This window comes from Falco naumanni, chromosome 1 (assembly GCF_017639655.2).
Source record: "Falco naumanni isolate bFalNau1 chromosome 1, bFalNau1.pat, whole genome shotgun sequence".
NCBI classification, from domain to species: Eukaryota; Metazoa; Chordata; class Aves; order Falconiformes; family Falconidae; genus Falco; species Falco naumanni.
The window spans coordinates 99876540-99895345 of NC_054054.1; the positions used below are offsets into that span (position 1 = coordinate 99876540).

Consider the following 18806-nt stretch of genomic DNA (forward strand, 5'->3'; position numbering starts at 1 on the left):
TACAATTACGCAGTCAATCGACATTTATCTGGAGCAAACGCTGCTGCACATCCTTGCATGCAGACCCGGCGCTGGGCAATGTGCTGCTGCCGCTGCCGACGTGGTGCAGGACAAGCCCAGGCTGGCACTGGCAAAGCTGGCAGCTCCAAGCCCTGATGGTGACACTGATGCCGGTGAATTCACCCTGCAGGGAACAACCCACATCTCCCACTTGGCCCAATGCCCCAGAGCTCTGTTTTCCAAACTGCATTTGGGTCAGGTGGGCACCTGGAGTGCTGGCTGATCCACGGGTGTATGAACCTGAGGAGATGAAGACAGAAATTTAACTCTGAGCTCTTTAGTTCTTTCTCGGTCAGAAAAACATATGCAAAAAGCAGCAGGTCTCTGGCACCAGTGTGTGCCAGCATGCCCAGCCGTCCCCACTCAGCACTCACCAACACTGCCGGACAAACGTCCAGAGGAACAGAAAAAGGTATAAAATCTTCCCCCTTTCCTGTGTCGGGCCCCACACTTCACCCCTTGCCTCTGTGGGGGGCAATTCCCATTCACTTCTCCCCAGCCCTTTAATCCCCCCTTCTCCTCCTCCTCCTTCCCCTCCTCCTCCTCACCACCCCCTCCAGCCCCGCATGAGGTGTCCCTCTGGCCAGAGACCTGCATTCCCAAAGGATGATCCCTCCAAGAATCCAGGGCTCAGAGGCACCTGAGCTGATCCAGCAAACTGTTTCAATTCTCATCAGGGAAAATGACATTTAAATGAAATATTTATAAACCCAAGTTTAATTCTGAAATCCGATTGGCACAGTGTGGCTGGGTCCAGCACACTCCATCCCTTTGACAGTCATTTTCTCTAACTGCTAGGAAAGGTTCCTGACCTTAGAGCAAACTGGAAAGTTTTAGGCACATGCCTACTAATCTGTGCGGTGGCTAACTCCTCGGGCACTGGCCAAGGCCACCACTGTCACACAGCAGCACTGCCCTGGCCATGGCTGGTGGGAACAAGGGTGATGGTTGTAGCTTCCACAGCAGAACAACCGCTGCGCTCTGAGCACATATATGTATGCATCTATAGATAGATATAGATGATGATATAAAGATGGAGATAAGAGATAGAGATAGATATGCCTGCTTGCCCTGTGCGACCAACATCACTTACATACATTAGCTCTGGGGCCCCAAAATAAGAAGGACACGGACCTGTTGGAGCAGGGCCAGAAGTGGGACACATATCAGGGGGCTGGAGCCCCCCTCCTGGGGGGACAGGCTGAGAGCTGGGGCGGTTCAGCCTGGGGAAGAGAAGGCTGCGGGGAGACCTTAGAGCAGCCTGCCAGTGCCCGACGGGGGCTTACAAGAAAGCTGGAGAGACTTTTTGCAAGGAAACGTAGGGATAGGACAAGGGGGAAAGACTTCGAACTGAAAGAGGGTAGATTTAGATAAGAAATTAGGAAAAAAATTCTTCCCCGTGAGTGCGGCGAGGCGCTGGGACAGGCTGCCCAGAGCAGCTGCGGGTGCCCCATCCCTGGCTGGGCTCAAGGCCAGGCTGGACAGGGCTGGGAGCAGCCTGGGCTGGGGGGGGGAAGGTGTCCCTGCCCGGGGCAGGGGGGTTTGAAACTTCATGGTCTTTAAGGCCCCTTCCAACCCAAGCCATTCCATGATTTTATGATATATGTGTATGTATGTGGTTTTGTGTGTTCATGTACATTTTTAATATACATGTATTTTTTCTCTATTTATATACACAAATACATATGTATGAAGGACCAGGAGGTCAGGGCTGGAAGTATTTTATAAGAATATAAAAAAAAAAAAAAAAAAGCAGATGAAAGAGTTGAACATTACCAGGTGCTGATACCACACATCCACGTACACCTCAGCACTGCCGGCTCTTAGTGTTCAAAAATCCTGACTCAGCTCCCCAAAATCATAGAACTGCTAAAATACAGACTCTTGACAAGACTATACATTTTGACCCTTTTTTTTTTCTCCCAGGTTTTTAGCCTTTAGGTTGGAGCACCGCCAGGACTCCCACATGCATACCCAGGGACTGTGTCCCAGCCCCACTTATCAGTTTGGCTCAGGTTAATTTTTCACACCGTGGTAATGATGCTCTTGTGCTTTGCCTCATGTCGTTAACCCCTGGCAGTCAGTCATTAACACCCCATTACACCTCCTGTAAATTTATTCCTTCTCCACCACTATTCACAGCCCTGTGGGACAAGTCAAAGCCCCTGCCTGCTTTTAGACAGGTACCTGAGACACGAGGCTGGAAATGTTGACATCAACCCCTGGGCAGGGTGCTGGCAGGTGGAGGGTGGCTGGGCTGCAGTGCAGGGCCATGCTCATTATTTTAAAAAATTAGGGCAATTAAATGACCCAAGGCTTCTTTACCACAGGATTAGGTTCCCAGTATGGTTCAGTGCCCTTCCAGAGGCTAAATTTAAACTATGGGTTTCAGGCCATTTAAAGTATAATACTTAAAATGGTAGAAACAAGGAAAATACTAAGTTAATATGGCAGTGCAGGAGAAGAGAGAATTGGCATGAGCCAAGAGCTAGCCTGAATCTGGGGAAATCTGGGTAAGATGAAGACACCTGGCCACAGGAGCTGGGCTGGCGGAGGGGAGAGCTTCTCCAACCACAAAGTCCTGCGATGCCTCAGGGTTTGCTGCACAGGGGCTGCAGGCACAGGGCAAATGAACACTGAGGGCAGGGAACAGCCTTGTACTGGCTGTACAGTGCTGACAGTTCCAAGAGCAGTGGAAACCAGAAAAGCATCAAGGGTGGCAATGATGGAGGATGATGTGTTCACCACACCCTGCTGGTGAGCACAGCCAGAAGGCCTGGTTTACCCCATCAGGGATTATTTCCCTGCAGGCAGCACTAAGTAAATCGACTGCTGCAGGACATGTCTTGGGGTCTCGCTCTGCCCTGCCGGAGCTGCACTCTCCAGGCACCGCCCAGGCTCGCCCATGCTGCCTCATAACTGCAGACCTCCATGACAACTACTGTAGGTGGTCTCAAAGAGACACCAAACCATTTCCATTAAAGATGACAAGAGCTAATGACAAAACCGCTGCATCAAATGTGCCCAGCTCTACCCTCCTTCTCCAGATGCCCCATTCAGCAAATGCCACGCTCCCACAAACCAGGAGGTAGGACTTGCCAGCCAAGCCTGGGGGCACCCTCAGAGCCAAGCTCAGAAGGACACACAGCCCATGGCACCCCCTCCACCAGTGAGCAGCATCCCTGCAAAGGGGACACAGGGTGCTCAGAGCCAAATGCACCCACTGCGCAAGGACAAAGCTCACCCACAGACATGCCGTCCTGTGCCGGAGCTGCTGCCCTGCCCCACCATCAAGCACTGAGCACAGCTGAGAGTGCAAAGAAAGATAATCACAACTTTATAGGTTTTGCAAGCTGCTCTCCCACACTTGGTGCGGAGATGGTGCTGCTGCAGCTCACACCAAGCAGTCACTGGTGCACGATGGTTCCCTTTCCCCATCATCCTGACCTGGCTGCTGCTCCTGGAGAGCGTGCTGGGATCCCACACAGACTGCCAGCTGGCAGCTCATCGCATATGCATCATGCACCAGGAGAAAAAAATTATGCGGAGATTGAGAACTGGGCCTTCAGAAGAGGATCCAGCATCACAGGACTGCAGCACTAGAGATAACAGACAATCACTTCACTGCTTGAACGTAAGTTCTTAATTAAACTCTTAAATATCAGAATGGGGTTGGGCATTGCAGCAGCAGCCAGACTTCAGGGCTGGTCTCCGGTACAACCAGCACAGTTATTTACTGTTGCAGGACTCCAGTCCCCAAAGCTCTTGTAGAGGGGATCTGCTCATCAGAAGGCTTTCCTGGCACACAGCAATGCGTGTGCAATGTCAAGGTTATCTGGAGAAATGCTGAGGGTGCTCAGGAGGATTGAGGGTCTCTCTTGCATATAAGATGATGGAGCAGATAAGGACCTCGTTTGTATACATCTTTCAAAAGCGTCTAAACAAATTCTATTGACTTCAAGCTGCATGTAAAGACTCCCTTCATTTTGAAACAGCACTGATGGAGAAAATAGCTCTGTTTTGTCCCTGCACGATTCTTTTCTCATTCATAGAGAGGGTAGGTGTATTCTTCAAAACAGGAAAGTCCACTATTTAGCTCTGATGGTGCACAGCTCCCACAAGAAATGGGAATGACAAATGCCATAAAAAGACTGTGAAACCTCTTTGCCAGAACAATTGGTACCTGCAAATGCATCTGTTTATGTCACTGCATTTGCAAGGTTTATAACCACTGAGATGAAACACCACAGTCAGTGATGTGCTAACCAGGGGCTGAGGAAAGGCTTGTCAAAAGCCTTTGAAGACTGCTAATCAAAACCAGAGCTGAAGAGAGAGTGCTACATTGCAGGATGGCATTTTCAGTCATTTGGCCTTGCTATGCAAATGCAACTCTACATCTGCAGTTCAGGAAATACGCCTGCAGAGCGTTTTTATTCCTCCACCGGTCCAAGATTAAACACAATTCTGCTGATGGTATACAAAATAAAGTGGAACTGCCAGCAGTTTGTTACAAGTTTAGTCAACAAAGACATTTAATCCTGGATGCATTTTCACTCCTTAAACATTTCAAGGAAGGATATAAACAGCGTGGGTTTTCACAAAAGAAAACTTGCAGTTCACAGCGTTCAATGCCATATCACCCTGGCACTGCAATGACCTGTAAAATAATCCAGTACAGGTCAAGGGCAGAAAACCACCTTTATTTCTTCTTTGTGCCTTGCAAAGCAAAGACAGAGGACCTCACTCAGTGGATGCTCTGTGGGTCACCGACTGGACTTGTATGTCCCCTCTGACCTTTCAGGTCCCTCCTCAACCTGAAATCCCCATTGCCTGAGACAATGAAGATAAATTGCCAATAAAAGGTCCCCAAAAGACATTTTTCCACGCAGCTGTGGATGCTGACTGATCCGATAGATCAGCACGACTATCTGATTCCCCTTGCCCATGGGCACGAGCAGGGAACAAGGCCAGGGTCATACCCCAGCTCCCTGCTAGATGCCCAAAACAAGCCGCAGGATGGCAGCTCCTGGAAGGCAGTTCAGCAACACCGACTGCACCAGCCCCTCGTGCACCAGCATCGGGCCCTGGGGACTAGGGCTGGGGCGATGCGGGTGCTGCCGGCTATGGCGAGTGGTGCCTGCTCTCACCCACGCAGCCGGCAGGAGCTCAGGACAAGGCTTAACATTGACACTTTCACACCAGACCTCCCTCCATCAACCGGTTTGCCTGTGCAGCCCCTTCCTCTCCTCTGCGCACCCACCCTTGCCAAAGGCAAAGCGCAGGGAGCCTGCCCAGCCCAGCTGTGGTGGGAGCGCGCAGGGCTGGGGGAGCATCCTTGATGGTCAGGGGCCAGCAGCTGCTTTCCCCACCGGAGGCAGCACGCGTGGACGAGCTTCATGAAGGAAATAGAATCCAGAGAGTGGAGTGGCCCCAGGACCCGGCCTGGGTGGTGGAGCTGGGACAGACCAAGCAGTAGGTGGTCTTGCTCCTGCCCTGGTCGTTCCCTTCTGGCAGGGACCAAGTTAAGTGCTGGCCAGCGAGTGGCAAAGCCGCAGCAGTAAGGAAGGTGCTGGAGCTGTGCAGACCTGCCATGGGGCGCCATGGGAGCAGTTATGCTGGGAGGGGGGCAGTTCTGCTGGGGGGGGGGCGGCATGAGAAGACGGGACGGGAAAGAACCGGCAGCGAGTGTTCGGCTCGGGCTGTGGGGTGCAGGCTGGGATCACCTCCCACCCGCCCCCCCCGGCACCGCAGCCCCCCGCCTCTCCTTCCCCCCCTTCCCTCTCCTTCCCCCCCCCCCCCCCCCCCCCCCCTCCGCAGCCCCGCACAACTCCCTGCCTGGGAGCGAGAGTGCCGGGGACTCTGGGGGGATTAACGGGCCGGTAATCCTCCCTGCGGGAGCCCAGCATTAACATTCCCGCTCTGACCTACTTCTCCCCCCGGGGGCGGCGGGAGGGGGCTCGGCACCGGGAGCATCACCTGGTTTGGGCTTGGAGAAGCATCCTCCCATGGCGCCGGGGCGGGCGGGGGGCGGCGGGCAGGTCAGCGGGGGCACATCCCGGCGTGGCGCCCCCGCCGCGGGCTCCAGGCGTCGTTGGCGACCTGCGCCGGGCAGAAACAGCTCGGTGAGAGGCGGGCGGGGGGCGGGGGGGCGCCGCGGGGCGGGGGGAGGCGGCGGGCAGCAGCGCGCGCCGGCGGGGGTTGGGGGGGGTGGGGGTGGGGGTAAGGGCCGCCGGGCCCCTCGCACCCCCCGGTAACACCGAGGGGAAAACGTGACGCTGGGGTAACCGTGCTCGGGAGGCGCTGGTAAATGCAGTTGTGAAGTTTATAAACGCAATCGGCCTTTCAGAGTTTAAAATGACAGAAACCCTTCTGTCATTCGTGTTCGGACTCTCGTAACTTCCCAGCGCCCTGCCTTTGGGAATGGAATCTGAGCACACAGGTCACGGCCCAAATGTGACGATTAAACTGTAAATACATTTCAGTCAGGTTTTTTGCTTCTATTATTAGGTGATGGAAAAAAAGAAACCTACTGTATTGCGCAGTCCTGCAAGTTCCCCCTTTCCAGTGATGCTCATTCCTGCAGAAACCCCATTCGATTTGGAACAATTACTGATTTGAGAAAGGGTTTTGTCAGGCCATTTTGTACCAAAATGCAATTTTTTTATACTATTAAGGCAAGATTCTTTTATGTTTAAGTGGGACAGGCAAATGGTCCACTTCAAACTGTTTATCTCATAAGTTTTGACCAGTAGTGCTCTCCACTTTGGCACAGACCAAGAATTAGGATAAACCTTTTTAGTTATATTCCTTGACTGAAAACTGCAAAGATTCATACAACACAACTGGCAACAAAATAGAATGTTTAATTAATTTTACCCATTCATACTTGTACTCAAATCAATTTACTATGGTTTTGTCGTATATTTTTCACAAAGCCTTCTGATCTGGGCAGGAAGTTAAAACCGTTTCCAAAGGATATTTTAACACAGGCAAAGTAGGCTTTTCTGCAGCTTAGAAAGTGCCTCAAGATCTTTCTGATGAGAAGGAAAAACAACTGCCAGCAAGCAGACACCAGACACTGCAGTTCCTCCCATTTACTTAAGCACCAACGCAAAGCATCCGGACACATCCCCGTTTTCAACTACATCCCTCCAAAACACACACAGTCCTTCCCACACACCTTCAACCTCCCCTTCTGCTGCATATGGCGTGACCTGCACCAAGTCCCAGGTGAATCACAGGATCACCTTCAAAGCCTGAAGCATGTGGAATAAGTACCCCAGGCTACAGAGGAACAGGAGAGTGGTGCCTCACCACATCTTGTAAACCAGACACCTGCCATTTGATAATGGCCACTGAGGGGTACCAGTCTGGGACAGACAATACATTAAGAAGACAAAAACCACACAGGCTTGCCTGCAGACTACAAAGAGTGATGAGATGTGTGTGGAGCTGCCAAACAAGCTTATTTGCAAAGGGGGAAAATTAAATGCAGCAGGGAAGAGCCAAGAACTCTTCTCACAAGAGCATCCGAGGAAAGCAGCACGCCAAAATTTAGGCAAGAGCAAATGCAAAAAAAAATGCCATATAAGAAAGTGCACAAATGCAGAGGGAGATTTAGGAGCGCAGGGGGAAAATGGAGCAGAGAAGTCACATGCAGTAACTGCTGTATGGCCCTTTGCCAAAACTGGCAGGAAGAAAAACAGCTTTGTATCAGAAAAACAGAATCTCAAGCCATTGATGTGTCAGTGATACAGGACAATAATTTAGTGTAAAACATACAATAAAAAACCATGCAAAGACTGGCAAAAAGGGAGGTGGGAGGTGAGAGCCAAAAAGGAGCAGGTGGGGGAGGGGGGATGAGTTGGAGGGCACATCCAGGAAATTCTCAGCCTCAAGCCAAAAGGGAAGGTAAACCTGCACCTATGTAAGTCCATACTAAAATCAGGTGCCGCTGTGAGAGGAACGTGCCAATGAGACAGCATGAGCCACACAAAGGAGAGTGAAGAGTAAGTTGAAATGAAGATACTGTCACCTACACAGGGGCTGGGCTTTCTTCTGGAAGGCAACCAGCCTGCTCCGAGGCCCACGATAGCCCAGGAGCCGACCAAACCCCCTGCTAAGCTGCAGCAGCCGTTGGCAGTGGGTTTCCTGCAGCAGAACGAGAACGCTGTGCCAGCAGGATGGGGCTATTCTTCAGGCAGGCAGTGCCCAAGCAGCGCTGGAGCAAGCCCTGGGGATGCTGCACACGTAGGGGAGGCACAGCAAGGACCCCTAACTACCTGGGCAGGCAGTGTGGTAGATGGCAGAAGGGTTGCTCCCAAATGCGCCTCACCAGAGGATGCCTAGATCTTCTCCAGACCCCCCAGAGATGCTCATGTGCAGTCCAATGGCCCTGGGACTGGTTTCCAGCTGGTCTGGCTGGTTTTACAAGGGACTCTGGAGGGATGCCAAAGCTCCCTCCCTGAGATGCCTTTGCTTTGTTTGGACCTTAAAGACGGCAATCTGAAGCCATTCCCTCAGGCCCACTTCCCATCTCTTACTTTCCCCACTGATGGTCCCCCTGGGCCTTCAAGCAGCCACCAACAAAGAGTGCGTCAAAGCTTCATACAAAAAATTCCCAAACCAACATGAATCCCTTACAACCTAGCAGGTTAATCTATCAACAATAGAAGAATTAATGCTAAAATTACTATCTAGGTAGCCCACTCCCTCTTGGGTACAAGCTTACATCCAAACATTATTAACAGACGAACTAATGTCCGAACTCCAACAAGACCAAACATTCCAATAGACCCTGTTAACCTAACCCAGGTGCGCCCACCAGAAAGATTTAAATATGTAAAAGGAACTTAGCAAGTACAAGGCCCGACTGTTTACCAAAAACATAGCCTTCAGCCTAACGAGTATTGAAGGTGATGCCTGCCCAGTGTGCTCCTATAGACTGAGCCACCCACAACCCCCTAGAGCAGGGCAGAGCAGAGCATGGTGGACAGTTTCTGGGTGTCCCTCCTCTGCTCCTGGAGTTAACCAGGCAAAAGCCAAAAGGTTCTTGGTAGAATTTCAGCTGCTGCTACCCAAGGAGAAGCTGTCTGGCTGCCCACAGCCTCAGTCCCAGAAAGCACATAGAGATGTTTCAGAAAGTCACCCAAGACTCAGCTGGTTGCAGAAAGGCACCAAGCTGACCTGCCAGACTGACTCACGAGACACAACGGGATCGTGTCACCACTAGCGGCATCCAGAGATACTGATCTGGAGCTGGATCCTGCCAGAGTCATAGCCAAAATCCCCCCTTTGCTAGGAAAGGGAGAAAAGCTCATACACAATGTGATGTAACTGAACCCAGGATCACCTGTAAAACCTTGCTAGCTCTTGAAGGGTAATGGATTGACCTATACAAGGTCATGCTCATGCCTCAGTAAACCAGTTCATAATCTGTCCCCTGAACAAATCGATCTGTGCTTCACAGCTGTACAAGAACACTTTCAGCATCTGCTCAAATTGGGCAACAAGGAGCTATTCATCAAAATATGAGGCAACAGTTGTGGTGCTGAGGAACATACTATCCCATCTCTAAAAACTCCTGCGTGAATGGGGAATCAGGCTGTATGCAAACAGGACTCCAGCATCACCCACAGAGAGCACTGCCTATGAGCATACACCCTGCTCCCACACAGGAGAAACATGGAAACTGATCCAACATGAGAAATGTAGAAAACAATCCAGAGCTACTAACCCCAAGCGCTTCCACTGCAAGGCAGTAAAACTGCAATATTGCAACATCAAGTTCTCACTGCAGGTAAGGGACGTAAAACCAGAAGGACCACGCAGCTGAGCCCAGATGTCCACCTCTCTGGCAGTGGCCAGCAGCACTCTGACAGTGCCACAAGCAGGCAGGAACAAGGCAGACACATGGTGACTCTAGCCCATGTTTCCTGCCAGGTTCAGGCAACCCATGCACAGATCAGGATCCAGAGCTTGCACAGTTTTTTAAAGACAGCGCAGTACTGACGGTGCTATTAACAGCGCTGTATTTACTCGCTGCTAAAACCCCAGGCTCCTATTTCAATTGAATGTTCTGCTGTGACTCCGAAATCTTTTCCAAATGGTAACATGGTTAAGTATGTAAGTATACAATATGTCATAGGTAAAACTAGTATTTTTCCCGAGCATTAGTTTGTGTTTATTGCAACAGTGCCATTTTATCACCTGGCTACCAAGGTCCATCATACTCAACTGCAACATCTCATAGTCAGCATCTGCTTTGCTGCTGTGACTAATTCTGTATTGCCTGCCTGGAGATCTGGCACAGGTCTGAGCACTGAGCTGTGCCCAGTGACATGGGCATCTCCCAGACATACCAGTTTGCAATCCAAGCTAGCTCCGGCTGGGTGTGTCAGCTGGAGACCTCCCCACCTGGAGCACTGAGCATGGACACTCACGACACTGGTCACAGGGTCACCTCAGCCATGATTCACCTGCTATGGAAGGAGGCCCTGGTACATGCGGACACCAGCTGCCACTGTGGCCCCTCCTGGCTCCTCCAGATCTCCACACTGAGCTTCTAGCTGCGCCCTCAAATTTTTATGGATGTTGTTCTGAGCAGAGTTGCCCCTTGCCGGCTGACCCTTGCCAAGTCAGCCCCGCATGCCACCAGAGGGAGAAGTGGGGAGAGAGGGCTGCTTCTCATCCTTTTCCCACTTGCTCAGCACAAGCCCCCACCCCTGGCCCATTGGTGTCCTCCCCAGCACCCTGGCCAATCTTTTGAGAGGGGGGTCCTGCCACCTCCAAGGGCAGCTTTACCCCCTCCTGACCCTACTGATCCCCTGCTCTCAAGCCCTGGCCCCCACATCTTGCCTCCCCATATCATATCCCATCTTCTCTCCTCAGCGATGTGAGGGCTCACAATGTCAGCAAGAAAACTGATGTGATGTCCTTGCACAAGGGACTGGTGGGTGTGAGGCCAGAGAAGGCAAGGGCTGTGGTGCTGACTCACCGCTTGCTCCCAGGGAAAGGAGCCTGCACTAGGGCTGGACTATGGGCCCACAGGGCCTGAGGATGGAGGAGTCAAAGATGCTAAAGCAGCTGACAGCTCCCAAGGATACTGGTTGTGGCTACCAGAACAAGAAACATCTTGACCTCTGGGTCTTAGAATCCCAGGTCCTCAAGGCTTTGCAGGGGCACAGCCCCCAGTCCTCCCACAGCTGCATCTCCTCCACTGCCCTATCCTCCTCTTGGGCTAGACTCAAGACAACCCTGGGGCTGCCGGGGGCACAGCTCAGGTTCCCAAGTTCTAAGAGCTCAAGAATATGACCATCCATCCAAGGCAGCCAGGCAACAATGGAGCATCCTGCCACCACCAGCAACCAGCCTCCAGTCTCCCAGGCAGTTCAGGATCACGTGCTCAGCCAGACTTCCTCCTCTCTTGATTTCTGCTGGGGACAGGTTCACCAGGTACCACTGCCTGGACTTGTTCCTTCCCACAGCTGGAAATGCCTGCATGATGTCTGCTGTGGGTCCAGCAAACAAGGCTCCAAGGCCTGTGTGCTGGCAGGGATCAACAGGCTTCTCTGCTCCACACAGATCTCCATCACAGCTCAACTCTGCTTTCTTTGCAGTGCTCTGCAGGAAACCTGGAGGGAGCCCTAGGATGAAACCTGGGAGAGTGCCTGGAAGATCTCTGAGGAGATTTCTGATTAGCCACTGGAATTCACAGTGACCAAGTGGGATGTCTGGGACTCACTCTGTTCCCAAGGAGGTGACTTCTGTCTCTACATTGACATCAGCAGTCTGGAGGAAAAGGGCTGCATGTTCATGGAAAGCCAAAGTTCACATGAGTGAGGATGCAGAAGATCTCTTCCAGGACACACACCAGGATCTCAAAGCAGATGTCAGCAAGAGTTACCTCCTAAGGAAGCAATTTCCTCAGGATGAGGAAGAGACCTTCCCCAAGGTCGAGGAAGAACTTAGTTTAGAGGACTGAATAAACCCACAATGGAGAAGGCAGGAACGATGGGCCCCTGGGATGCCTGCTTCCCAAGAAAAGTGGGATAAAAGACCTACCAAAGAGACCTGACCCCACTCGGCAGCTTTTAACACGGGGAGGGCAATATGGCAGCCCCAATATGGTTGTGGTCATGACCCCGCTGGCCTTCATCTCCTATCAGGATGGCACCTCTTGCTCTGCACCTTCTGCCCAGGCAGCTGCATGTCACTCCTCTGCCGTTCAAAGATGTCCTCCTTGCCATACACACAGCATGTCCAGCATTCACCAAAAGGGCACCAAGACACTTGGGAAGAGGTTGGGAGGCTGATGTGCCTGCAGCAGGAGGTCCTGCAGCTGTTAATAACAGGCATCAGAGGCTGCATTTCAGCCTTGCAGGCAATAGGCTGAATCCCACACCTGAGAGGACTGCACTGAAGAGCTGTTGTGTAGCCACAGAATCATGGAAGAGTTTAGGCTGGAAAAGGTCACCAGTGGTCATCTAATCCAATTCCAGCTCTGCACAGGGTGTGATACCAACCTGGATCTAACATTAATCCTGCCCTAAGCTTTGGAGAATGGACCCAATGCCATTCATGACATGATAAAACATTTGACCCACTAACATTTGAGGGTCCGGAATGGTACCAGGCCTTTTAAAATGAGTATCAGTGGAAAAAGCTGAGACATGGTGGTCTATAAAGAACAAGAAAATCCATTCTTGGCAGCTGAAGACCACCCCAGATCTCCCCATCCACACCTTTCCCATTGCCAGATGCAGCACCCATTAGAAATGAGAAGTGGAAATGTTCAGAGATGTTCACTCTCTCAACAGTTTGGAGCACCCAATGGTCTCCTGCAGGGACTGGGAATGACATCTTTTCTCCCAGGCCTGTCACTTCTCGGGTATTTTGCCATGCCTGGAAGCCCCTGAGATGCCTCCAGGGGAAGGAGGGAAGGGGCTGAGCAGTGCTGGTGTCCTGTGGAGCCACAGCAACCCTGGGGTCTGGGCAGCAGGTCTTGCTCACATGCTCAGGAAACAGCTGATACCCAGTTCTGAGGTCAAGGAGGAATTTTTTGCCCTGGGCAGACTGGCACAGGTCCCTGGGATTTTTTTTCCCCTTCCTCTGTAGCACTGAGCATGGCCCCTTGCCAGGGCTCCTCAGGGCCATTTCTTGCCAGAGATTCCCTGCTGTTGCAGGACCAGGGGTCCAGCTGTGTCCATGATCTTCCCACTTCTCCTCTGTGGCAGCTTTGTTTTTCTAGTTTTTGGACATTTGTAGTGTAGGTCTTCTAAGGCAATGTCCTACAGCTCCACTCTCAACAGGAGCTGTTGTTTTTTAACTGCCCCTGCATACAATAAAATTTTCTTTTCATTGTATCTCAAGTTTTGTCATCTGCAAACATATGCCTATTTCTGCCTCAAGAACCTTGTCCTTCAGAAGCATTATCAATTACTGCAGATAATTTTGGGACTCACAACGATGTTATCACTGTTTGAAGAACTCATCACTTTCTTCTCAGGACATCCTTCACGGATGTCTCTGAAGAGTCCATGTCAGAGTCATTTCTTTCCTAAAATAGGCCTCACCAAAACCCTTGTGCTCTCTGCACACTTAGATGGCACCAGCTGCCGCAATGCACCCAGGTCTGAGAGAAGGCCCTATGGCCAGGAGAACGACATCAATGGAGGCACCTGTACTCGGGGATACCATCCCAACCAGACACCTGGAGTTTTAGGAAGGTCCCTGATGTCTATCAATAACAGCCTTTTTCTAACACACTTACTGCTCAGGTGAGAGATTCTGGCTGGTTGTCGCACATGGCTGGTTATCCATCTGAACGCTTCATCCTGGACAGAATCGATCTTCAAAAATAAGAAAACAAAACTCTCCTATCTGCAAGCCTGGTCACAATCTGCCCTGTGCTCCTTGGTTTCTCACCTACCAGCGTGCAATGTCATGTGCACCAGGCTTGCCAGGGAACAGAGGACACACAGCAGCTCCGCAGCTCCTGGAAGGCTTGCTTGCCTGCACAGAGCCTCGCCTGCTCTGCAGAGCAAGGAGGACTGTGGGCCTTTTCTAGCCAGTGAGACCTGGCTCTGCAGGCTGCGCTTCCCGAGCAGGAGCACAAGGGGAGGGGGCGGCTGCAGGCTCAGAGCATCTGGTGGCACTCTCCATACTTGCAGGGAAGAGCTGGCTCCGGCTCTGGTCCCGCTGTGGAAAAAAACAACGCTTGATCCTAAAAACGTACCCTATCTACCGCAGAGCTGCCTCCCTGCCAGTTCTCCTTACATGCAAAATATTGTCTTTAACATGAGGCTCAGCAGGAGCCATGGAGCAGTCCCAGCAACAGACCTATTTCGGACACACCCTACAAAGTGAAGCACAAACCCCACCACAGCCTCTTTGGCAGGTCCCACAAAGCACAGCCCCCACAGAGCCACCCCTTGGGCACACGGCACCTCCCCTGCCCACTGGGTCCTGAACTTCCCTGGGACCCAGAGCCCTTATTTCCCACCCACCTCCTCACCCCGGGCATGGACAGCCAGCAGCAGACCCGACTCCCAGCCCCATCACTGCACCATGCATCACCCTGTCTGGCTCCATCCCAGCCAGGTACATACTCACCCTGGCTCACCACATACCACCCCCCACCCCACCAGTTGCCCCCCCACATCACACTCCTGGTGTCCTCCTATGGCAAGGGCTGCCTGTTTCTCTTTTCTGGGGATTTGTTCTAGTTTGATTCCCACCAGTGATTGTCAGAACTATGCAGTGGGCCACCAGCCTCCACCACATCTTCCCATGCCTGGTGCAGCAATTTTAGAAATATTTAAGAGTGGTGACTGCATGTCCCCCTGTGTCTGATGAGTACATCCAGACTGTTCTCTTCCATCATCTCTTGAAGATCAGCTCCTGCTTCACTCTCTGTCCTCCTGTGCGCAGCCTCATGCTCCACTTCTCCATCTGTACTCAGTGGGGCAACTCCAGCCACCAGTGATGCATCTCACCTCTGCCCCCTCAGCAAGTTTCAGCAGCATCTGCTGCTTTGTGGGCTGAGGCCATTAATAAAAATATCTAAGGTGGATCCCAAGAGTCCCTCCAGCCCAGTGGCCAGCACACCTGCCTCTGCTCCAGTACCTTCCTGGCCCCCTGTACCCCTGGCATGACCCTCAGTACCCCTGCCATGCTTCCCTAGCCACGCCAGGGACCAGGCTCCAGCCTAACAGCACCTTCCCACAGCTGACATGCTTCCCTCCACAAAAGCGGCCAGTCTTCATGGGCCACCGGTTGGAAACAGTCCCAGTGCATCCCAGCACAGGTTGGCAGAGCAGGAGCCAGCGCAGACTCCACAGTGCACAGACTGCGTTCACCACAGCACAGAGCAGGCAGTGGTGAGACAGCATTTGTGGTCTGGTTGTTGCCTGAGCACAGCCGCACCTACAGTGTCACCCAGCCTACAGGCACCTTCCTGCCATCTCCACCGACCTGCAGAGAGCAACTCCAGTAAAATCCAAGGCAGCTGCTGGCACAAAGTCCTGCTGACACCCTGAGCTGTCTGCAGTGTCCCTTTCTGCCCACGTTCATTCTCCACCTGCTGCACCACCCTGGGCACAGCCAAGCTGCCACAGCCCACAACAAGGAGAAACTCCCCAGTTTAGCATCAGGAGTTCCAGTTCCCTGCGAGGTCTGGCTCAGCAGAGTCAAACTGCCCCATCTCCAGGATAAACTGGGCTCTGCTGCCAAGGAAAGCAGGTCTCTCCTCTGGATGCGAGACTCTGAGCACAGCTCAGGCGTAGCCGGAGCATCTAGGGTCCCCAAGACTCTTCCCCGCACCCCACGGACCGTGCTGTGTGCTCTTTGTTATCAGGGCAAAATGCAGTGGCCCTGACCCGGGGGAGGTGCACAGCGTTCGCCCACCACAAGAAATGCCTGGAAAGAGTCATTGGGAAGACACCCAAGTCACACAAAAGAGAGCATGACAGAGGATGATGTTTTCAGGGCAGGGAAAACTTGTATTTTTTAAATAATTTTGGGGTGAAAATAGATGGGTGTCCATCCTGAAGCTATCATTTTTTAAAGGAACTGCACTACAAAGGATGAACACGGGGCTCCCACAACTCCCCCAACACTGGCTCCCAGCACCTGCACAGACTGGCCGCCCAGCACGGGGTGCCCTGCAGGGAGGAAAACACCCTCCTTACTGTAGCTGCCTCCCATCCCTCCACCTCGAGAATGCTGCACCCACACTGTCACACTGCTGCACAGGAACCCCCTTCTCTCCCCCCCCCCCCAGCACCCCAGCCTCCCCTTTACCTATCAAGGTCTTCACTCCCCCTTTTCCCCCAGACAGCTCTCCAGCCAGTTCCCCCTACCCTCTGCCCACCCCTCCTGCTCTCAGGTTCCTGCCGTTTCCACACCCAACCCAACTCTGCTGCCTGGACCCCACTCTGGGGGTCCCCCAGCTGCTGACACCCAGCGACTCTGACACCACCAGTGCCCCACCGCTCTCCTCCTTCCCCTACTGCTCCTTCCACCACCTTGCTTCCTTGGGAGTCCTCAGCCCTTGCCCACTCCTCAGCACACCCCTCCTCACCAAACCTTTACCTCTTCAGCTGCTTTCTGGCGAGGACCAAGATCTGCTTTGCACCCCCCTGGTGCAAACAGTGGGTTTGGCTTTGCCAGGTGATTTGCTTTTGGATGGCCTCAAGAAACAGAAACAAAACTCACTTGAGCTGCAGGGAGCTGAGAGCCGCTCACAGCCCCGCCAGTGAGCTGCATAGCTCACTCTCACGGAGGACAGAGAGGGATGAGTCCTGGCACACTTCACTTTGTCACCTTGTCACCAGGAGTTTGTGTCAGCAGCAGCACAGAGAGCTACAAAGCTGCCATTTAACGTGCCCCGCCAGCTCCCGAAGAAGCGCAGCAGGAACACTGTCAGCCTACAATTAGCCACTATTGCTTTACTGGCTGCTGCTTCAGCAGTTCACAGGCTCCAGGTTAAAGGCTCACCCAGCAGCGCTGTCATTGCCACCCCTCCAAACACGTCCCCTGCAAGCTCGATTGGAAATAATTAAACATGAGATTTTATTCAGATCTCAAAGTTATGGCAATAAAAAGGGCAAATGCTGAAAATTCACCCCAGGTGCAGACTGCTTGATGCAAAAATCAAAACATTTCACAACACAAACGAGTTTTAATTCTCATTTGCTCTATTATGGGCAGCCAAGTCCTCCTCTTGCTGGTTCTCACTGCCACTTCATGACGGCACAAGAGAAAACCGTGTTCCCTACGGAAGCTGCACGCAGTGCAAAAGAAGTTTATCGCAGCAATGCTTTCCAAGACTAAGAGCTAAAGAACACCACCACCGAATTTCAGCTTCTGTTCACCGCACTCAGAATTGGATGTTCCCTCTCAAAGGAGACCGTGCAGTTACCCACACTTTTGCTGATCCCGTTTACCCACGCACTCACGCGAAGGCAGATCTGCACCTGCACTGTAACCGCTCGGGCTGCCGGCATCTTGCCAGCCCCCGCGGCTGCTGGGCTGTGAAACCGGGGCCGTTTGCCCCGGTGGGATGACAGTCCCCCAAAACTAGGACAAACAAACTTGGAATACACGCTGGGGGAGGGGGACAGGGACCCCAAAACCGGAGGTTCAGAAGAAACGCGGCTGTTCCCCTACAGCAATCGCAGCCCCTGGGGTTTTTTTTCTTCCCCCTTGGAATCCCTAAGCAATCGCTGCATCCCAAGAGATGCGAAAACAAGCAGCGCTGCCGCGCCGCTGCGGCGGCCCACGGCCCCCTCGCCCCCAGCCCCGGCCTTACCGGCAGCTCCCGCTGCAGACGAGCCTCCGGGTCCGCTCCGGCGCCCCTCGCCCCCGGCACCCCCGGTACCCCCACGCCGGGGGGCAGCGGCGGCTCGCGCTGCCCGGAGGCGCGGATGCGGTCCTGGGCAGGCTACGGGCAACGGCCCCACACCGGGACCGCTCCAACCACCGCTCTATCCCTCCCGGGGACAACCCCCGGGACGGGTCCCTGCCGCCCCCCCCGCTTACCTGGGCCGTAACGGCAGGGGCGGGCGGTGGGCGGGAGCGCGGCCGCCCCGGGGCGGGGAGGGGCGGGGCGACGGGCGGGGCGGAGGGGCGAGCCGGGGCGGGGCGGGGGGGGGCGGGCCGGGGCGGGGGGGGGCGGGCCGGGGCGGGGGCGACGGGGGCCGGAGAGGCGGGGCGGGGAGGGGCGGGGAGGCGGGCCAGGGCGGGGCGACGGGGGGGCGGAGGGACGGGGCGGGGGAGCGGAGGGGCGGGGCCCGGCAGCGGCAGCGGCAGCGGAGCGCGGGGGTCCCCGCCGGCCCGTCCCACGGCCAGGGCACACGTGGCGTGGGTGGCCGTGGTGGCCCCGGGCACCAAAGAGGCGTTTCTGCTCCCACCTGGTCAAGCAGGGACGGGCATCGCCGCCGGCAGCCGCGGTCATCCCTGCCCTCTTGGAAATAACCTGCCTCATCCTTTCCCAGATCACTTGTTTCACATGTTCCTTCTGGTTTTACACTCCTCTGCTCTCCCCTTGGAGGCAGGGATCTCTTCCTCCTCTTGCCTGCCTGGCACCTTTCTGTTCTCCCCAGTAAACTATTTTCCTTCATCATCTCTCTCCAGCAGAGTGTCTGCACCTCTGTGAGCCTTATCTTATTGTGTGCCCCAATTATGTCCTTTATTTTTCTTCTATGACTTTTGAGACCACCCTGGCTACAGAGGAAGGTCTTTTC

At 53.5% G+C, this 18806-nt stretch overlaps 1 protein-coding gene across 5 annotated transcripts in view; it reads right to left on the reverse strand.

Moving 5' to 3' along the window:
• AIFM3 (apoptosis inducing factor mitochondria associated 3) overlaps positions 1 to 18089 on the reverse strand; it is a 54111-nt gene extending 36022 nt beyond the window's left edge. For 4 of the 5 annotated variants that reach the window (XM_040612111.1, XM_040612103.1, XM_040612096.1 and 1 more), the window contains exons 1-2: positions 17873 to 18089; positions 6037 to 6159 (exon numbers count right to left, since the gene is read on the reverse strand). In XM_040612111.1, coding sequence (XP_040468045.1) covers positions 6037 to 6067 — 31 coding nt within the window. In that variant the 5' untranslated portion in view covers positions 6068 to 6159; positions 17873 to 18089. Of the gene's footprint in view, positions 1 to 3; positions 554 to 6036; positions 6160 to 17872 lie in introns of those variants that run through there. The other variant, XM_040612121.1, reaches the window with a different exon arrangement.
• Between the last annotated feature and the right edge of the window lie 717 nt (positions 18090 to 18806).